At 37.3% G+C, this 18,577-nt stretch overlaps 1 protein-coding gene across 1 annotated transcript in view; it reads right to left on the reverse strand.

The window, feature by feature from the left end:
• Lix1 (limb and CNS expressed 1) overlaps positions 1-8,044 on the reverse strand; it is a 53,016-nt gene extending 44,972 nt beyond the window's left edge. Inside the window, exon 1 of the mRNA XM_003479414.5 lies at positions 7,705-8,044. Within this exon, the coding sequence (XP_003479462.1) occupies positions 7,705-7,786 (82 nt within the window). The 5' untranslated portion in view covers positions 7,787-8,044. The remainder of the gene's footprint in view (positions 1-7,704) is intronic.
• Positions 8,045-18,577: the final 10,533 nt, after the last annotated feature.

Raw genomic sequence — 18,577 nt, forward strand, 5'->3', positions numbered from 1 at the left:
GATATATGTACACCCATGTTTATAGCAGCACAATTTGTAATAGCCAGATCTTGGAAACAACCCAAGTGTCCATCAACTGAGGAATGGATAAAAAAGTTGTGGAGTACTACTCAGCTATAAAGAATGATCACATTGAGATATTTAAAAATAAATGGATGCAGCTTGAGACCATACTTATAAGTGAAATAAATCAAACTCACATGTATAAATACGGAATAGTTTCCCTAGTGTAAGAAATGATAAGAATACATAAAAGTATGTGGTAATCATGATTCCCAATCATATTGGTTTGAAGCCATATAATGTTTTCACTCATTAATTGGAATGGTTTTAATCTGGGTTGTTCGATTTCATTGTCTGTGATAGTATGAATAGCTATTTTGAAGAAAACAAGACATCATAATAGCTAGCTGATTTAATATCATCTTGTTTTGAAGTTCCATCAAGCTGTTGTTCGTCTGTTTCCACTGGTTTTAACATGTTGTATCTTACTAAATGTTACTATATGCTATAGTATAAACAAAATTTTTTTATAGGCAAAAAGATAATATAAAAACCATTGTTCATTTTTTGGTAGCTGGTTCTAAATACCCTGTAATTCTTTCATTCTCTTGAATAGCTTCACACTGTCTTGATATGTTTTATGCCATAGTATACGAAGTTATACTCAAATAATTCAAGGAAAGAGACACTATGGTGACTACTATTATGTTAGGTTATCTGGTGGTGAAACACAATGATGCTTAAATTGTTCGGTTCTGACCTGATTCTGTTAACTATGTCCTCTTTTATCTCAATCTCCACCCCCCACTTTTTTTTTTTTTTTTTTTGTATTTTTCCCGGTACCAGGGATTGAACTCACAACCACAGGCTTGCAAGGCAGGCGCTTATGCCACTGAGCTAAATCCCCAACTCCTCCCCCCCTTTTTAAATTAACTTATTTTTTTAATTAAGGGAAAGCTAAATTAAAAAATAGCGGGATATATTATAGTAACTTTTTTGTTTTCCTATTAACCTGATTTGAACCCCAGTATTGCTCGCCCCATCTTGTTCTGTCTGATTTTACTATATTCTGTTTTGTTTGATAGTATCAAGTTTGAGGGTATAAGCAACCATTTTGAAGGCAATAAGATTTACTATGATGCCCATTATGATTTGACTATTATTTTCTTTTGAAGTCCTGTAAGGTCTCTTTTGAAGTCCTGTAAGTGTAGGTTTTATCGGTCTTGTTCTGTACTGTTTTGTTCAATTCTATTATACCTGATGATATAGGCAACTCTTTTTAAGATAGCAAGAGCCACAATGGTAACCATTTTTGATCACCTGGTATTCTATTTTTGCATCATGTACTATGTCTATCCTTCTGTTCTAACTGATTCTGTTTTGTTTTGTCACTTTTGGTTTTATTCTCTTCAAAAAAAAAAAAAAAACGTAATAAGAACTGTGGGAGTAATAAAACCCAAAATGTGTAATTGCTATTGTAAAAAAGAGAGGAAAAGAAAGTGGTCTAAAGGATATAACTGCATGTATATTTAAGTGTGTAGGATAGAAAACCCTATTACTGAATTTTTGTTGGATCATTGAACAGAACTGTCAGCAATTTCACTGTATGAATGTCCATTTTGTATGCTTTAATTTTGTAATTTGGACAACTGTTTCTAAGATGACAATATATAATCTATTAACTAGTGACTTCTTACTGTATTTTTTTTTCTTGAAATTCTGTATTACTTGTACGCTTTTACTGCTTTTTTTTTCCTCTTTTTTCTCTTTAAATTAAAAAAAAAAAGCCCTGGCAAGGGTTATTTCATCATAAAGGTAAACACCTGATCTGAGGACAAAAAAAATCTTCTCTACTTGTTGGGAGAGAAAAAATATTAGCCAATCAGCAACCAAAAAACATGTGCTTTGCACCTGCCTGGTGCTTGATCCTGTGGCAAGCACCATGAGGTTACAAAACAATGGAAGGTCCAACCCTGCCATGGGACATGCAGTGTAGGTGTGGACAAAAACACCCCCAGTGAAGTGATAACAGGCAGTTCAGAGCCACAGGAGGGAAACGTAAACAGTCCAGGCTGAAGTGCCTAGAGTGCTGACTAAATGATGGGTTCCCACAGCTGCTTAATGAGATGAGCTCAGAATAGGGATCAACTGATTATCATCGCATGAGGGGGAAAAAAAAGCAAAACCATAACTCACAACATTCCATGGACACCAGGAAGAAAATGCAGAAAACTACAGAGAGGGTAACGAGTGCCTATTTTATTAATATTAAACTTTCAGTACGAATATTTCCCCCTTTGCTTTTAAAATAGAATTGTTTTAACTACTTCTATTGACTATTACAGAGACATTTAAACATGGAGAAAAAGAAATAATGGGGTTAAAACTTCAATATGAAATCTATTAAGCAAAGAAGATTCTTCTAGGAAAGGCTTCTAAAGTTGTCTTACATTTCTTAAATCAATCTGTAGCACATAATCAGTAAAACCGTATCATTTAAACAGAAAGATCATAACTTAGAAAGTCACCCTTAGGCAGCTGTATCCTATTATGGGCTGTAACTTAACACATGAGTTTCAGAAGTTGTTAAAATTGAGTTCAGGCTAACAAATCTTAACTGTTAAGAAAAAACAAAACCTCTAGTGAGATGAGACAGAAGTCCATAAAGAGGTCCCAAGTTGATCTCATAGGATGGATATCCATTGTATTTTATTTTGGCCCACTAAATTTTATTTGTATATGAGAAGCAAATATATTAGGACAGATTTTGTCCTTAAGTGATGAAGGGTCCACATGTATATATTTTTTCCACTTTGAAAAATTTTCCTCTGGGGCTGAGACTCTCAGTGTTTAAACTCTGTCAACTGAATATTTACTGGTAAAACAGGAAAAACAGACCTTTTGGCCCTGATAGTTGTTGAACTGATATCTACATTTTTCTCTTACTATACATTCAATTAAGAATGGTCGTGTCTTGTATTAAATCAGTTAATGTTGGCATTTGAATAGGATTGCATAAAACAGACATCCCCAGTTTAAAGTTAGAGGGCTTAAGCTATTGTACTGAAGATGAGGGAGCAAATTGGAATTTTCTTTTTGTTTCTGGACTGTAGTCTTTCGGGCACAGTTTATATGGTGAGATGCAATGTAGGGGTTGTACTGCATCAGGATCTTCATCCCTTTCATCCCACCCCATTCCTTTGTGAAATGTGAAAGCTATAAATGTAACATCAAATTTATAGATTTCAAGTAACTACAGTAAAAACCATGGATGAAAAACATACTTGACTGGAGGATTGCTCTCTCATGCAGCGTATAGCCAGATTCATGATTACTAAGATGTTTTTAATAGTCCTGTTATTTGGTCCAATTTTTCCAAAGGGTAAAAATGTACTCTTTGAAGTAAAGCATTCACTTATCTGATATAAATAACATTTTTCATGCAACATAATGTTTCTTTAAATAAAAGGATTAATGTACTTCAGATATGTGAGAAATTTGCTTCCATTTGAGCAACATTAATAAAGGCTTCATCTAACCTTTGATTATAAAATTTGGGGAAAACATTAGTGTAAGCTAACATGGCAGTTTTAAAATCAGTGTTGGAAACCAACTAATTTTTGTGGCTGCAATGACAGTTAAGATAGATAAACATACAACTAAGTTTTCGTTAGTTCATCAAACAGAATGGTTTGTCCTGTCATTGTTTGTCCACTTTTCATGCTTTGATTTTGTGACCCGAGCAACTACTTCTAAGATAACAATATGTAATTTATCAACCAGTGATTTCTGACTGTTTTTTTGGAAATTCTATATTATTTCTACCCTTTTTTCTGTTTTGCTTTTTTTCCCTCTAAATTAAAAAAAAAGAACTTTTAAACAATCTCTTTTAAAAAGTGTGTCTTGATTTCGGTCTCCAGTTAGTGAAAGTGTTTTTTTCCCATAGGCAAATTTGACATTCACAAATCTCACATCTTTTCTCAGTTGGCAAATTGTTTCTTGCTGAAAAAAGTTGCAGTTTTTCCTAACCTAGGTATCAGCAAGTGTACCTCCAAAAGGCGCCTGTATAAACTTTTCCTCATACCCTATAAGGACACAAGTACTAGAACCAATCTAGGACCATGATTAGTTAGCTTCAGTGATTGCTGATTGCCTGAATGTTAGTAAAGCCCGACCTCCCTCCTCCGCCTGGCTCTGACTTCTGGGGTGCACACTTACTGGCTTGCCTTTAGATAAGTTATTCCCTGTCCTCAAAAACCTCCTTTTCCTCTCTGCTTCCCATCACTTTTCTGCTTGGATGTGACTACATAACAGGCTCCCTTTAGATTCCCAAAGGCAGTGTCTAGAGGGGACTTGGAAGACAGAATTCGCATCCTGCCTTCATCATTTACTAGCTGTGCAAGTTGGCAAATCGCCTTAGCCTCCCGTGCTTCCGCCCCCTTGCCTATAAATAACAGCAACACCTACTTTACAGGCTTGCTGTGCATGTGTTAGCACAGCGCTGCCACATGCTAAGGCCTTGACATCCTAGTATTAGTGTGAGATAGAGGAAGAGTCTAAAGATGGCAGGTAAGCTTGTGATACTCTGGTACTTTGAAAGCTAACGTGTACACAGGATGTGAAAGCCCAGCCATTATGAAACCATGTTTTCTTTTGAGAAGGCATGTGTGACACTGTCACTCCATGGCACCCAGGCAGCAGGTTCTCGAAGCACTTCAAAAGAATGGAACAGGGTGCTTTAGTGACAGTCCATCTTTGATGGTGATGGATGAAAACTGAACGAAAAAAACTGAATATTGCACAAAGATTAGCAGGCAGCACAGAGATGTGCTACAGCTTATCTGCGTAGAGTTTCTGTCTGATACCGTGGAATTATCCAGTGCTACTTGTTACACAGTGCGGACCTTTATGAAGTGGAGAAGAGTCCAGTGTCAGCTAGATAAGCAAACTCAATTGAAGCCCACCTTCCTTAAAGCTTCTTTGCATTACTCTTCATTTGAAATACGCAATAAAGGAGTGAAGAAAAAAAAAGTTATGGAATTCATTTCCACTCAGGAAAGAAAAGTTTAAAAACAACTCACAACTAATGTCAAGTGAATACCTTGTCTAGAATAAAATGATAGATTTAACATTGCAGTAATGTAAAGGGCCACGGGAAGGGCTTCTCCAGCTGCCAAAGGCATTTTAAATTTATTTCTTTAAATAAACATAACATTTCTATATCCATCTATCTCAGAGGAGAAAACTCTCTAGGGACTTTTCTGACCAATTAAAAGAGAAAATTCAGTTACTATTGTTTAAGCAAATTAGAAGCCAGCTGGGCAACAAGTGAATCAAATGACCATTTATCGTCTCTGTATTACATGTGTCCAAAAAGTAAGGAGAGTAAACACTGCCTTTGCATCCACAGATGAAACATTTAGGTAGAGTCTGAACACCCTCCTCCCCCTTCCCTCCTCTTTTTCCTCCCCCACCTCCTCCTCTTTTTCTTCTTCTTCTTCCTCCACTCCCTTCTTTGTTCAATTAGGCTGAATTTTTAAAAACTCTTAGATCAGCTTTGCATGCTGCAGGAAAGCAAGGTACCAATTTTTCTTAAGTAATTGGCAGCAATGTGCACAAGAACTCAGCCCTTTTGGCAGAAAGAGCCTGGAGGGAGTGGTCATGGGGAGGAGCCACCAGTGAGGAGGAGGAGAGGGGGCTCCCAGAACCTGCCATTTCAAGCTCCTGCAGCCCGGTGTGGTGGCAGCGACCAGAGGTGCGCCCGAGAAGTCCACGTGCCAAGCTCTGGCATGTGGAGCGCAGCGGGTTGCCAAGGCATGGCTTAGCCCCCAGACTTTTGATGTTCTGCCCTGGAAAATTAGTAAACCCAATCCCACTTATTGCATGAGGATGGCGAGTGGCTGGATGTGTTTCAATGTTATGAAAACTTCTGGTACAGAAATTTGTCGTTAGATTTACTTTCAGTCTATCATTTTTCAGACTAGAAAAGCCAGAGGGGAAAGGCACAGCAGTTTAACACTCATACCAGTTAAGTCCAGGGCAAATCCGCAAGGCTATGTGGTCAAGTGTAGGTTCTAAGGTAATGAGAGAAATATGCAAAGCAGGACAACCTTTTGGTTTTTCCATATAAAAGAATGCCTGAAAAGGTCTGGATGGTAGAACTTCATGGCTACTTTATTATTTTCCTCTTTAAAAATGCTATTCTCTCTTCGCAATTGTAAGCAATTACTGAAATTTGGTGCAGCTGAAAAAGTGGGCCAGACAGTTTCAGATTTAAACTTCAAGAAAGCTCAGAGAAAAGTCTTCCCTCTAGTTCTTTCTACTGCTTCTACTCTTCAAACCCTTAGCTTAAGTCCCCTGGTCCTATACAATTTACCCAAAGCCTTGGGCAGCCCGGGAGCCCTTTTATCTTTCACTAGGAATTCGGTGCTATTGTAGGAGAGAAACATTCTTTCCTTCCCTTTTCACTTAAAGAAACATACCAAGCCTGAATAGACTCCAGGCTGGGCTAGAGGCTGGAGTGATTTTTATTAGTTCTAACATAGCTATTGACAAATGCTTGAAGACAGTATGAAAGAAAGAAAGAAAGAAAGAAAGAAAGAAAGAAAGAAAGAAAGAAAGAAGAGAAAAGAAAAGAAAGAGGGTTTCATTTTATGCCTTAGAGGGCAGATTGGTTACAATTTAATTTCTAAGAGGAAAAATTTACAGAAGAAATTGGCCCAGCATTTCTCTTTCTTCATCCTCCATATGCGAAATATAAAGGAAAAGGACATCTGGAAAGGAAAGCTACTCAGTAATCAGAAAGCAAAAACCCAAGCCATTGATGTTTGGATGGAGACACACATAACTAGATTCACAAGGAGGAAAGCTGCAACCTATTGAAGCTTAAAAAAAAAAATTCCGTATGCATTTTACCTTTTGGGCAGTTCCAAAGCAAAGTTCGATTCCAGAAGCCTTTGTAATATGAAACCCACTGTAGATAAGATACAACGTGAAGATAGTGCGGCAGCAGGAAATAAAATTGGTTCCAGAAACGAAGTTATATGACAAATGTTCTAATAGTACTGCTAAAATTGGAAAGCTTGATTTAATTCTTTTTCATAATCATTAAAAAAAAGATTTTCAAAGAAGTTTGCTGTAACAAAGGGGTCTGGGGGTAGGGAGAGTGGCTGGGATTGAAAGCATCTCATTTTATTGGTCTTTTACTCAAAGGTTATAATGGTTTGTTTTTAAAGTTTAAGAGCTCAATGGTGATTTATTATTAAATTTTATTTGCAACAAAATTTTCAGACAAACACAATCCTTGATTTGCCACAATAAATATGTATTATGTAAGATTAAACAGTTTGGAGATAGATTTTAGTATCATTTCCAAGTTATTTTTAGTTTTGATGTCAGTTCCAGTTAGCCTGGCTTTCTTTAAAAATCATCTGGAAAAGTTCATTAAGTCTTGGCGGGTTTTCGATTTTAGAAGGGAGTTCTAAACAGTTAGCAAGATGCATCACTGAGAAATAACCTAGCGTCTCGTGCCTGAAGGTGAAATGAAGTCATTTTTCTAACTGAAATTCAGAACAAGTTAAATATCACTTAGACCACAGCACAGGACCTGCAGAGATTTAGCAGAAATCATACTGAAATAGGATGTGACTAGACAGGACTATTTTCTAAAAAGTCAAAAAAACACTTCCCCTCAGTACTTACAGTCTTTGAAGACCACAGCCGGGTCTCTGTGAGGCAAGACTTGGGCAATAATGTGTCTCAGAGATTCCAAGGTTCTGTCCATCTCGGGTCTGCCTGTGTGCGCCTCCTGCACGGAGTGTCCTCATGCCTGAATTCTTGCAGTCCTGGACTGAATTTGTGCAGCTCATTGATGCACTGGATTACCAAAGAATCCCTTTTAACATCTGCCAATCAGACATTTCCCAGAATCTAAAGACCCCTCAGGGGGCCCTCCTCCAGGCTCACTTATCTTTGTTGTAGGCTGAGCTAATTAGCTCGAAAGGCTGGCTGACAGGCGGGTTCCCATTGCTTCCTTCTGTTAAACACACCCACCTACAGGCTAACTGGGGAAACTCACTAATCATGGGAACAGATTTCCTCTCCAACCAGATTTTGCCTCAGTACTGAGCAGCTTTCTCATTTAGATTATTTCTTTCTGTTCTCCGTGTTCAACAGTGCTGCCCAGAAGAATATAAAATCAAGCTACTTATTTCTCAAGGAAATCTCTTTAGTGAGACGGGGACAACACTGATACCAGCAATATGTGATCATTCTAATCAACATAATCTAAATTCTCCTTTGGTAAAGGAGTCAGTACACGGATGGTGGTTGTAGCCAGATTGTTTTGTATCTGATTTCAGGGGCACCTCTTCTGGAGCCGTGGTTTAGTCCCCCCCCCCCCAAATATTGTCACTTCTGATGGGCAGTGACACCAAAAGCTAGTGGACTGTCTTATTAGCTTGCCTGGGAACATTTGTTTCTCTATTTACCCTTCAAAGCAAATCATTCTCAAGGTTGACTTTAATTAATTCTGATATCATTCAGTTCATTTCATGATGATTCTTTCTGTTAAAAATTTCAGAAGCAAAACATATTCTTCAAAGAATAAAGGTTAAAGATCTTAGGAAATAGGAATTCTTTTTTCCTTCTCTATAATCTGTATCACCATAACATTTTAAAATGACCTTTTGACAGGAGACATAAATAGGTCATATGATTCCATTTCAATAATAAGGAATTATACCATATATAAAGTAAATGATTTTAATGAGTGCTATTTTTGAAGAGTTGTGGTGGAGTTAAATTTTATTTAAAGTATCTTTGCATGACAGCCAGGCATGGTGGCACAACCCTGTAATCTTAGCACTCTAGAAGGCTAAGGCAAGTCAACTTGGACAACTTAGTAACTTAATGAGAACTTGTTTCAAGGTGAAAAAAAAAAAAAAAAGAAAAAGTTGGGGGTATAGCTTAATGCCCAAGTCATTAATTCAGTCCCTGGTAACACACACATACAAATCCACAGTAGGCACAAGAAATTGGTTTCCAACATTTTTTCAATTTTCAAAGTCCATAACTGTGGAGGGTGTGTGTTACCAATAATGATTGGCGTATAGTCAGTAAGTGACCATTTCTATGGGTTTAAATGGAATTCTAGTAGCACTCATATTTTGGTTACACGATGTGGTAGAAAGAACAACAAATTTGGGATTAACAAGACCCAGCGTTTGATTTTTGTTTTCTATATAACCTTGAAAAGCCATTCATTTTCTTGGGCTCACAGTTCTCATTCATGAAATTAAGGTGTTAAACTGGAGTGTCTTTTGGTTCTAGCATGTATGATTCTATGGCTTTACAAACAAGTACAGATATTATAACAGATTTTCCAGTTTTCTGGAGAGTCATTTATTTATTTTTTAAAAACTAGACTGGATTTTAAACAGAACTTTTTATTATTAAAGCTGATCTCATATCCATTAATCAATCTGAGAGACAAATCAATATGGTGAATTCCAAGATGTTTACTCTTAATACCAACCACAATGAAAAGTAAGAATTAGTTAAGAAAACTAATCTTCAACCTCTGTAAGATTTTCTAAAGAAAGCAAAGCTATGAGTATCATCGTAGAAAGCCCCCAAACAGCTTGCTAGACAAATTAATATAAATATTCTGACCGATAATGACTTACACTTAATGAAAACAGGAATTCTAACGAAGACTGATCATGCAACATTCCAGTTAGCGTAGTTTTTTTATTAAATTCAATCTTCAAATAAAATTTTCTTAAACTTTTGCTTATGCATTTTTTTCTTGAATCCTTGAATCTTTCCTTGAAGGACTTCTTACCTTTAAGTGTTGTTATAAGACACTCAGGAATAAACAAAACAAAACAAAAAACAAAAAACTATGTGGCCGTTTTTTTTTTAACTACTCTTTTTCTTTAATATAAAAAGCAATGGGAGGAAATGGAAGAGCACAAGAAATCCATATTTTACCTCAGATTCCACTGTAAACATGAACCATCTGAAGGCATACACCAAAGACAGAAAGTATTAAAATGAGGGTAGATGACTATGGTAAAACCAAATGATATTCTTACAAATCCTCTTAGAATACAAATCCAAAGGATGCAAATGGGCATTCAGCTGACATCACATTGATCAAAAGCCACCACCCAGTGATAAGGGAGGAAGCTCAGAGCAGCAGCACGCTCACCGGGATTCCAGGGAGCGCAGAACTCTGAGGAGAGGAAAAGTCAAGGCAGTGCCCATGGCACTGTTTCATGCCTGGTGCAACAGTAAAAATAGTTGGATTATAGATATGATGTAGATAGATATGATATGATAGATATGATAAGGATGTATCTACATAATAGATACATCAAAAATCATCTTTAAAACAGGAAGGAATCCCCTAGTCATGCCATAATGTGGCAAGGTAGGAGAACGAGGTTGAATCCTGCAGCTGAGGTGGGTGAGACCCCCAAATGCCACAAAATTTAAGGGCAGTGCACGTAGCCTCCTAGGAATAGGCTTGCGGCAATGGAGCCTGAGCTGACCTATGCTACTCCTCCCTAAAGAGTGAGGAGACGAGGGAAGGAGGATCCTGACTGAGATTTCAGAAGATTATTTTCCCTGACATAATTTCTTCACTTAGTTGTTTACACCTTCTTAAGCATCTGTGGTTTAAGATAAAATAGATAAAATGAAAGGCATTAAAGTACAGGTAAAAATGTTCCTATAGAGAGTAAGTAATTTCTAGAAACACTGGGGAACAACTGATAGGAAGTCCGCCCAGATTTCATGAGGATGGATGGAGGGAACCAGAAGGGCTAAGTGAGGCACTGGCAAAGTGGGTCAAAGCTGCTTTCCAGAATGTTCCTTAGGATGGGGGGGGGCAGAAGCCAAGGGCCTGGGAAAAGCTGACTTTGCAGAGGATGACTAATGACTATTTCCTGTCAGCTTTATTTGGCCTGAGAGAGAGAGAGAGAGAGAGAGAGAGAGAGAGAGAGAGAGAGAGAGAGAAAGAGAGAGAGAGAGAGATGCTAACCAGCAGTGAATGGCTGGTCAGCATGGACTTTGTTTACTGTCACCCGGGAAGAAACAAATTAAAGGGATAAGTGCCTGCCCTGTGTTCATTTATTTGCTGTTCACTGGGAAGAAACCAATGAGATGTTTGAGTCATGGTATTTAAGAGAGGGGCAGCTGGAAAGGCAACCAAAGATGATTTCTATACAGAGTTTAAAAACAAAAGTAACAGAACTTTATCATCGAATTTTGCTCATTTATATTTTACTACACTTAGAAAATCATTAATGAGCCAACTATGGTGGCGCACACCTGTCATCCAAGCACTGGGGAGGCCGAGGCAGGAAGATCACCACAGATTTGAGGCCACTTAGGGATACACAATGAGTTCAGAGCTAGACTGCACTACATAGCAAGACCCTTCCTCAAAAAAAAAAAAAAAAAAATCAGTAAGAAGTAATAAAAAAAAGTAATCTGTTGAAATATATGAAAAATAGTGAAATGATTAACTCATTTAGAAATTAAATACCTTTCTTGATTTTTACAGAAAACTATGAACAAATCTCTAGTTGACTGTCCTTATTTTTTCCAGAGCAGAATAAAAGCTCAAAATCAGAAAAAACGATGAAAATATATCTCTTATTTACCTAAACCTTCTGATTGGCATATAATGGTTTACATGGCATATATTTGTGGCCCCTGCATAAGTCCATGCTATCTTGATAGTCTTATACAATAGATTATCCAACCCTGCCTTGACAATCGGTCTTTAAGAGAAGCCCAACTGATTCTTCAGGAAACTCTGTAGAGGTTTTGGACACCACTACTCGTTCACACAAAGAATGAGAACTGACCACCAGGAGCTCCTTCCAGGTTCTCTGGGCGAACTGAAAGGGCTAAGCGTGGAACTGCCGCAGAGTGCAAGTGTTTTGTGCAAGAGTGTTCCTGAAGGTGTGGGCGAGGGTGATAACTTCAGAATTACTTTCAGCTGGGAGAATTTGGATATTCTAATTTACAAGATAGATAGATAATGATGTGAAGGCCACTGGTCATCAGATATGTGTTTCTGAAAATTGAACTTAAACTGTAGTTGGCTGATTCCCAGCATAATATGTATTTTGCAATTTGGGGTAGATCTTGCCAGGGGTTTTTATAACAATATTTTCTTTCATAAAAGTTATTCTAATTATTTGTCATCTCCTTCTATTGTTTGAGACATCCCTGTCTAGAACAGGAATTTACATCATTGATCATATTATTAAATTATCAAAAAAAACTTTTTATGAAATGCGGCTATGAAGGGATCAGACTGATCCTAAAGGAAGCATCTGTACTCTACTGGGGTCTCTGGGCTACTCCTCAAATGAAGACAGTAAGGTCCACTATCAGGGTGTGCTAGTGGGGAGACCCATTGCTTCCTGGCTAAAAAAACTGCTTTTTTTTTTTTTCACTCTTTAAAGTCACATTCTGGAGGAATGAGTCATGCAGAATTCTTGAGTCTTTGCAGAAATAATGAGCACATTAAAATGAATATATAGACTAAGAAAAAAGTATTAGCTTAAAACAAACAAAGGGAGAATGTTTATTGGTTATAAACAAATGACTTAAGCCTGAGATTAGTTGATGATGTTAGGTTCCAGCAACCAGTAACTTCACAACTCCATATATTTCAGATGAAGCTTCCTGTAAAGAGTGCATCATCAGTATACTCTTAATTGAATTCCAGCTACATTTACGGAGATGCTTACATTAAGATAAAAGCCTCTCGCCCATCCATTTCACACTGTAAACTATAATTTCCACTTCACTTCCTATGCAGACTTAACAAGAGCACTGTACTTAGTGTACATTCTGCTGACAGTGAAGTAACATTTCTTTCAAAAATTTGTTTAAAGTCAGAGGAATAGGAAACTACATGGCAAGGGAGCCTGTTTTTGCATAAACTTGAAACTGGAGAAAGACCAAGTTATAGAATAATAAATTTTGTTTCTCTCAAAGTACTTTTGAGGCCTTGAGCTTAAGGAGAAAACACTTTCTCAACACTGCCCCCTCCTTAAAAAGGACCCCTAAATGGACCCACCAAGGGCTTCAGTCTATTGACAGGGGAGTTCTTGGGTGTGTAATCTGTGCTTTTACTATAGAAGAGACTTTCCTACAAAGTGAGGAAAACTTGTGGGAGGTGGAACTGCAGGTTGTGAGGCCTGTCTCTTATACCTCCATAGAACCGGGAGGACAAGCCCAGCTTTGCAACTTAGTGGCTGTGAGAAGTGCTCCAGGCCACTGAACCACCTGAACATGTTTACCTTCCTACCATTTGTTTTAAGTGCAGTTCCACTGTTCCCTTCTGCTGTGTCCACACTTATTCACTGTTACTTTGGGCAAGTAATTTTATCACAAAAGGTGTTTTCTCCTCCATTTAATAAAAAACAAACTTATAGAAAATCTCATAACTAGTATAATAAAAAAGACTCTATTACAGATTGTCTCTACCTTAAAACTTAAGCTTCTAACTAAGCAACATTTTAGGTTCTAGTCTGAATTCCCTCCAATTCATTCTAAAATTGATACATTTCCTAAGCTTAGCTCTCTCTTTGACTCCTTAAAATCAACTTAAAATTTTAAAAATAATTATCTTTAATTTAGTCCTTTGCCACACAAGACCTTTTCTACAACTATAACACAGCAAGAATACTGCACTCATTTATTTTCTAGATTTTCTATGTGCTTCCTTCCTTTGGAGGATCCTTCTTTTTCAGTCTACCTATTCTGCCAAATCTCCTTTTCACAAAATGACTGCTCTAATAACACTGGCCTTTTCCTTAGACAATCTTTGAATTTCCTCAGCAGCAAAGCTGCTAGCAAGGTTTCAGGTAGAGTTTACTTTGTTTTGTCAATTAGTTATAGAACAGCTATGACCATACAAACTGAGCATGCCTCACAAAGGCAAAGAATGAAATCATGGACAAAAAGGAGGAAGTTAGGGGAGGGTCTATTGGGAGCAAGAAAAAAAAAATAGTTCCTGATGGATGTGCAGGAAGGGGCCCTGGACCACATTCTGAAGTGTTTTGTCTTGGTGTTTTATGGATCAAGCACAAGTGGGGACTTGTTTAGTTACCTAGTGACCACCTATTACAGATGGCTCTGTGGGTTAAGAATAACCAGCTGGAGTTTAGGGTTTGTAATGTGGAATTTAAACGAAATCAGCTAAGTTCAAAAGAAACAGGTTATTCTGCATTTCTAAGTTTCTTTAAGTCTAGTCCAGAAATAGGAAGGGGTTGTTAACTAAGCATATTCTATCTAAGAAGTTTTCTTTCTTGAGACTTTGGGTTCTTGGCTCTTTATCCTTTTTCCTGTGTGTGCATTTACATTTCTATTTGACTGTATGGCTTGAGTTAGTTCTTTTTCCACGAAGATGCTATTTTCTTTGTAACCAGCTGACTAGATGTTAGGCCCTGTCTCTGGCTGCCTACTTATAAGCTAACCAAACTGTCTTTTAAAGTTTTTCTGTGGATTTATTCCTGTTTTAAGAAATACCATGGAGACTTTCAGCTAGCAAAAAATTGCACCTTAAAAACCTGTGTTATTATGCAGGGAGGTACCAAATGAAAAACCCTAGTACGCTTTACACTAACTACCAAACAGTTGGAAAACTGACACGTGGGGAATGTATTTTTCTTCTCATGTATGCTAAGTTTTTGTCAGCAGCAGAATTATAGCAAGCAGGTTTTGTTTTGTTTTGTTATTGATTTCTAATTCATTTATTTATATTTTTTTAATTCATTTATTTCAAGTGATTAAAAATGTAATCCCCCTTGTTTTTAAAAGAGAAGCATATGCTGTGATATGTCTCAATTACTTCAAGGAATTGAACCTGTAATAATTTGATCCTAAATGTGTATAGTCTTAATTTTAATATCATCCTTATTTACATTGAAGTCAAAGAAAGCTTTGCCTTATAACAACACACATGTCTTTGAAAATAGTAGTTTTCTTTAAAAGTTGTATGTCTTGGAGTTATCAGCCATGCTACTGGTTATAATACAACTATTTATTGCATGGTTGTTATGAACTTCTATCATCTCCAGCCTCCTTATACAGTGGTACAAGTTACCTCTAGGACTTTATAAAGCAAACCAAGGGCAAACAATATAGTCTGATGCTCTAGATGTTCGGTGGCTGAAAAACAGTGTGGCCCGTTACCTATTCAGAATCTTGAGTATGTGACAGTGAAATAACCCTATCCCTCAGGAAGTGCTCTATCTAAAAACCCAGGGAACTCATTTCTTTGTTCTTTGTGAGTGACAGATAAACTTGGATGGCAGCATCAATAATTTAAAAGATTAGGTATTTATTTTGCCAGAAAATTTACTATTTGGCAAACGGTGACTCTCTTAAGGTGCATTAGCTCTCTGACTGTACTCTTTAAATATTTTTATGATTTGAGGGAAAGCTCAGCTAGCCGTGTGTTGAGGAACAGTTCCATGACCACCAATACAAAGCAATGGCTACCATTACAAAATATAAGCATGTACTTTGCAGTAAAATCTTTAATGCAAAGACTAAGAGACTGTGCAAGGAAGTGACAAGCAAAACACTTGCTTCCTGTTACACTTTGAGTTGTTAGGGATTGAGCACAGGCCCTCACATGTGCTTTGTCGCTAAGCAACTCCCCAACTCCTGGGAGTGTTTCATAAATATACTAAAAAAAGTAGTTTAAATGACAGTGACCTTGAAAATAAGAGGATGGTTTCTCTGTGTTACAGTTTGTATCTAGATGTCCCCCCAGTGCCTCATGTACTCATAGGTGATGCACCTTTGGAAAGGTGATGGATGTAGAGGCATCATAGCTCACTTTCTGTTAGGAGGCTGTATCTGCCTTCCTGGCTCCTCCCTTAAACTCTGCTTCTGGGTTTCCATAAATTGAACAGCTTTCTTCCTCCATGGCAAGGCCCTTCCACCATGCTGCTTCTGCCCTGGAGACAGCTGACTACAGATGGAAACCTCTATAAACTGTGAGCCAAAATAAACCTCTTCTCAAGTTGTAGGTGTTGGGTATTGTGTCCCAGAGATATGGAAAGCAACTAAGACTGAAGCCTTTTTTGGAGTAATCTTAAGAAGCCATGTCACTTTACTAAACATACAGCGTATGGCAGACACTAAGTTGTTTCACTTACTCTTCTCAAAAACCCTGATAGGCACTGTGTAATGTCCCCATTTTACAAATTGGAAATGTTAAGTTGGAGAAGCTACAGAAGATAGAGAGATACATGGTAGAATCACTTAATTTAGAATTCCTGGAGGTGTGTGTGTGTGTCTATCTATCTAACTTGACATACAGTTGAAGAAACCTTGGACCCTGTGATTGTTAGACAAGTCCTCTATCTGAGCCACACACTCAGGCCCTCATAAGTTTAAAATCACAGCTTCAGCCCGAGACACTGAGTAGACTCACATTTTGTTTTTGCCCATAGTTCACCATGGATATTTTAAAACATGAGGGTTGCCTGATAGGGCAAATTCTCTAACTTCTAATTAATTACTACCTCAAAACGTTATTTTCAAATAACTATTGTGATTGGATGCTAGTTTTCAAATACGTATTACTCAAGAAAATTAAATTCCTAAACATATCCTTTATTACTAAGTTTGCAGTAGCTAGAAATAGTCTTTGTCCAAATGAGGCCTCCATGTCAGATATGAGTTTATTTTGTGGCCCACATGAAATAGCAAGCTATTACGGCTAAGGCCCATGCATATTTGCTAAGTTTCTCAAAGAGTAACAAGTTTTTTATGTAGTAGGTACCCACAAGTTGACTCAGTCAAGTGAAGCCAAGTAGGATGAGATCATAATCATTTTATTTCCAACTGCTTTCAACACTCTGAATATAAGAAAATATATTCCAAAATAAACATTCTGTGGTTCAATTAAGCTGTTTTTCATGTTACTTTAGGTAATAAAATGCTCAATGTATAAAAATGAATACCTGAATTTAAAGCGTATCTAAAATTCAAAGTAGGTCTAAATAGTTTCAAGATTAGTTTTTATAAAAACTGAATCTGACTTTTTTGTATCTCTACGGTCAAACCAATTTATTAGACAACTACATTACAAAAGCCAATATAATTAATTTTTCAAGGGTGAAAGAACTAACATCTTTATCAAGTTTGGAAAAGCATCTACCATAGTCCCTGATACCATTATCACAGAAGCAGTAATTTAAGGACGTCATGGGTGACACTGCCACCTAGTGGTCACTCTTCTCTATAGGTGATCGCCCTAGACTCCTCTACTCGGGAATGCTAAAGAGACACGATTATCATCCAGTGTATACACCCATCTTTGTATCTCACTGAATAATAAAGTCCTTAAGGAAGAGACCATTGCTTATGAATTTTATTTCCTGCAGTACTTGTTGATGCTGAGATGAAAACACGTTCTGGACTCACCTATGTAAGAAAATGAGAAAGAACATTTTATTCCTCATTCCTTTTGCCCCTTCCTGTCCCAAACTCTTCCACTTCTGCTACCTAAAAGCTGCCAACTGTAAAAACCATGGCAAGATTATATCAACATTCTGTTCCTATGACAGCACTGCTGAGGTAAGTGGCACCAAGGAGATTATGGGGTAAGCCATTAATTAACTGATGAAGTAAATTATGATTATTTTTACTTCAAAAGATACACACACACACACACACACACACACCCCAAAACAAAAAACTCAAAAGATAATTAACTTGTCCAATAGCCAAATAAAAGGAATTGAGTTGTTAGCAGAATTCCAGAAATACAGAAGTCGTTATAATTATCATTCTGATACTTAACACCTTATTAAATGCTTATAATGTGCTAGGCCTTGGTCTTACAGCTTTAAGTGACTAATCTTACATAGTCCTCAAAACAACTGTACAAAGCAGTTATGGATCCAATTTTAACAGTAAAAAAAGTCAGGCAGAAAAAAAGGAAAATAACTATACTTTACTTTAAGTTGTTTCTACCAGTAAGTGAAAACACTGGATTCTGAACCCAGGTCACGTTTTCATGAATTGCCCAAACACATCCTGAAGTCTGCCTCACCAATTTCCTGGGCAGTTCCCAGACCAATCCAATTGACCCAACTGAGTTTAACCACTATATTTCACCCCATCAACTTAACACCAGACTCTGTAAATACATAATCTCCAAGTAAATACAATAACCTGTCAGTAATTCTCCCAAAATGTGACAACCATCCTGCATGTAACCAAGAACACAATAATCCCTTCCCCAACTCTCAAGAGTTCCAGCCTTTTTCAAAAGTCCAAGTCCAACTTTCTTTTGAAACTCGAGGCAAACTTAGCTGTGAAGCTCTGCAAAACTAAAATCAAGTTACATAATCTCAAGGTACAACAGCACAGAGTAAACATTCTCATTCCAGAAGGGAGGAACTGAACATAGAAAAGAATAGAGCCAAAGTGAGACTGAAACCTTGAAGGACAAACGTTAAGTTCTTTACTGCATGTTCAGCATCCCAGGTACACGATGGTGAAATACATGAGATTCAAGGGC

Source organism: Cavia porcellus, unplaced genomic scaffold (assembly GCF_034190915.1).
Source record: "Cavia porcellus strain 051 isolate PalLab524CR breed Dunkin Hartley unplaced genomic scaffold, mCavPor4.1 scaffold_2, whole genome shotgun sequence".
In the NCBI taxonomy this organism is placed as follows: domain Eukaryota; kingdom Metazoa; phylum Chordata; class Mammalia; order Rodentia; family Caviidae; genus Cavia; species Cavia porcellus.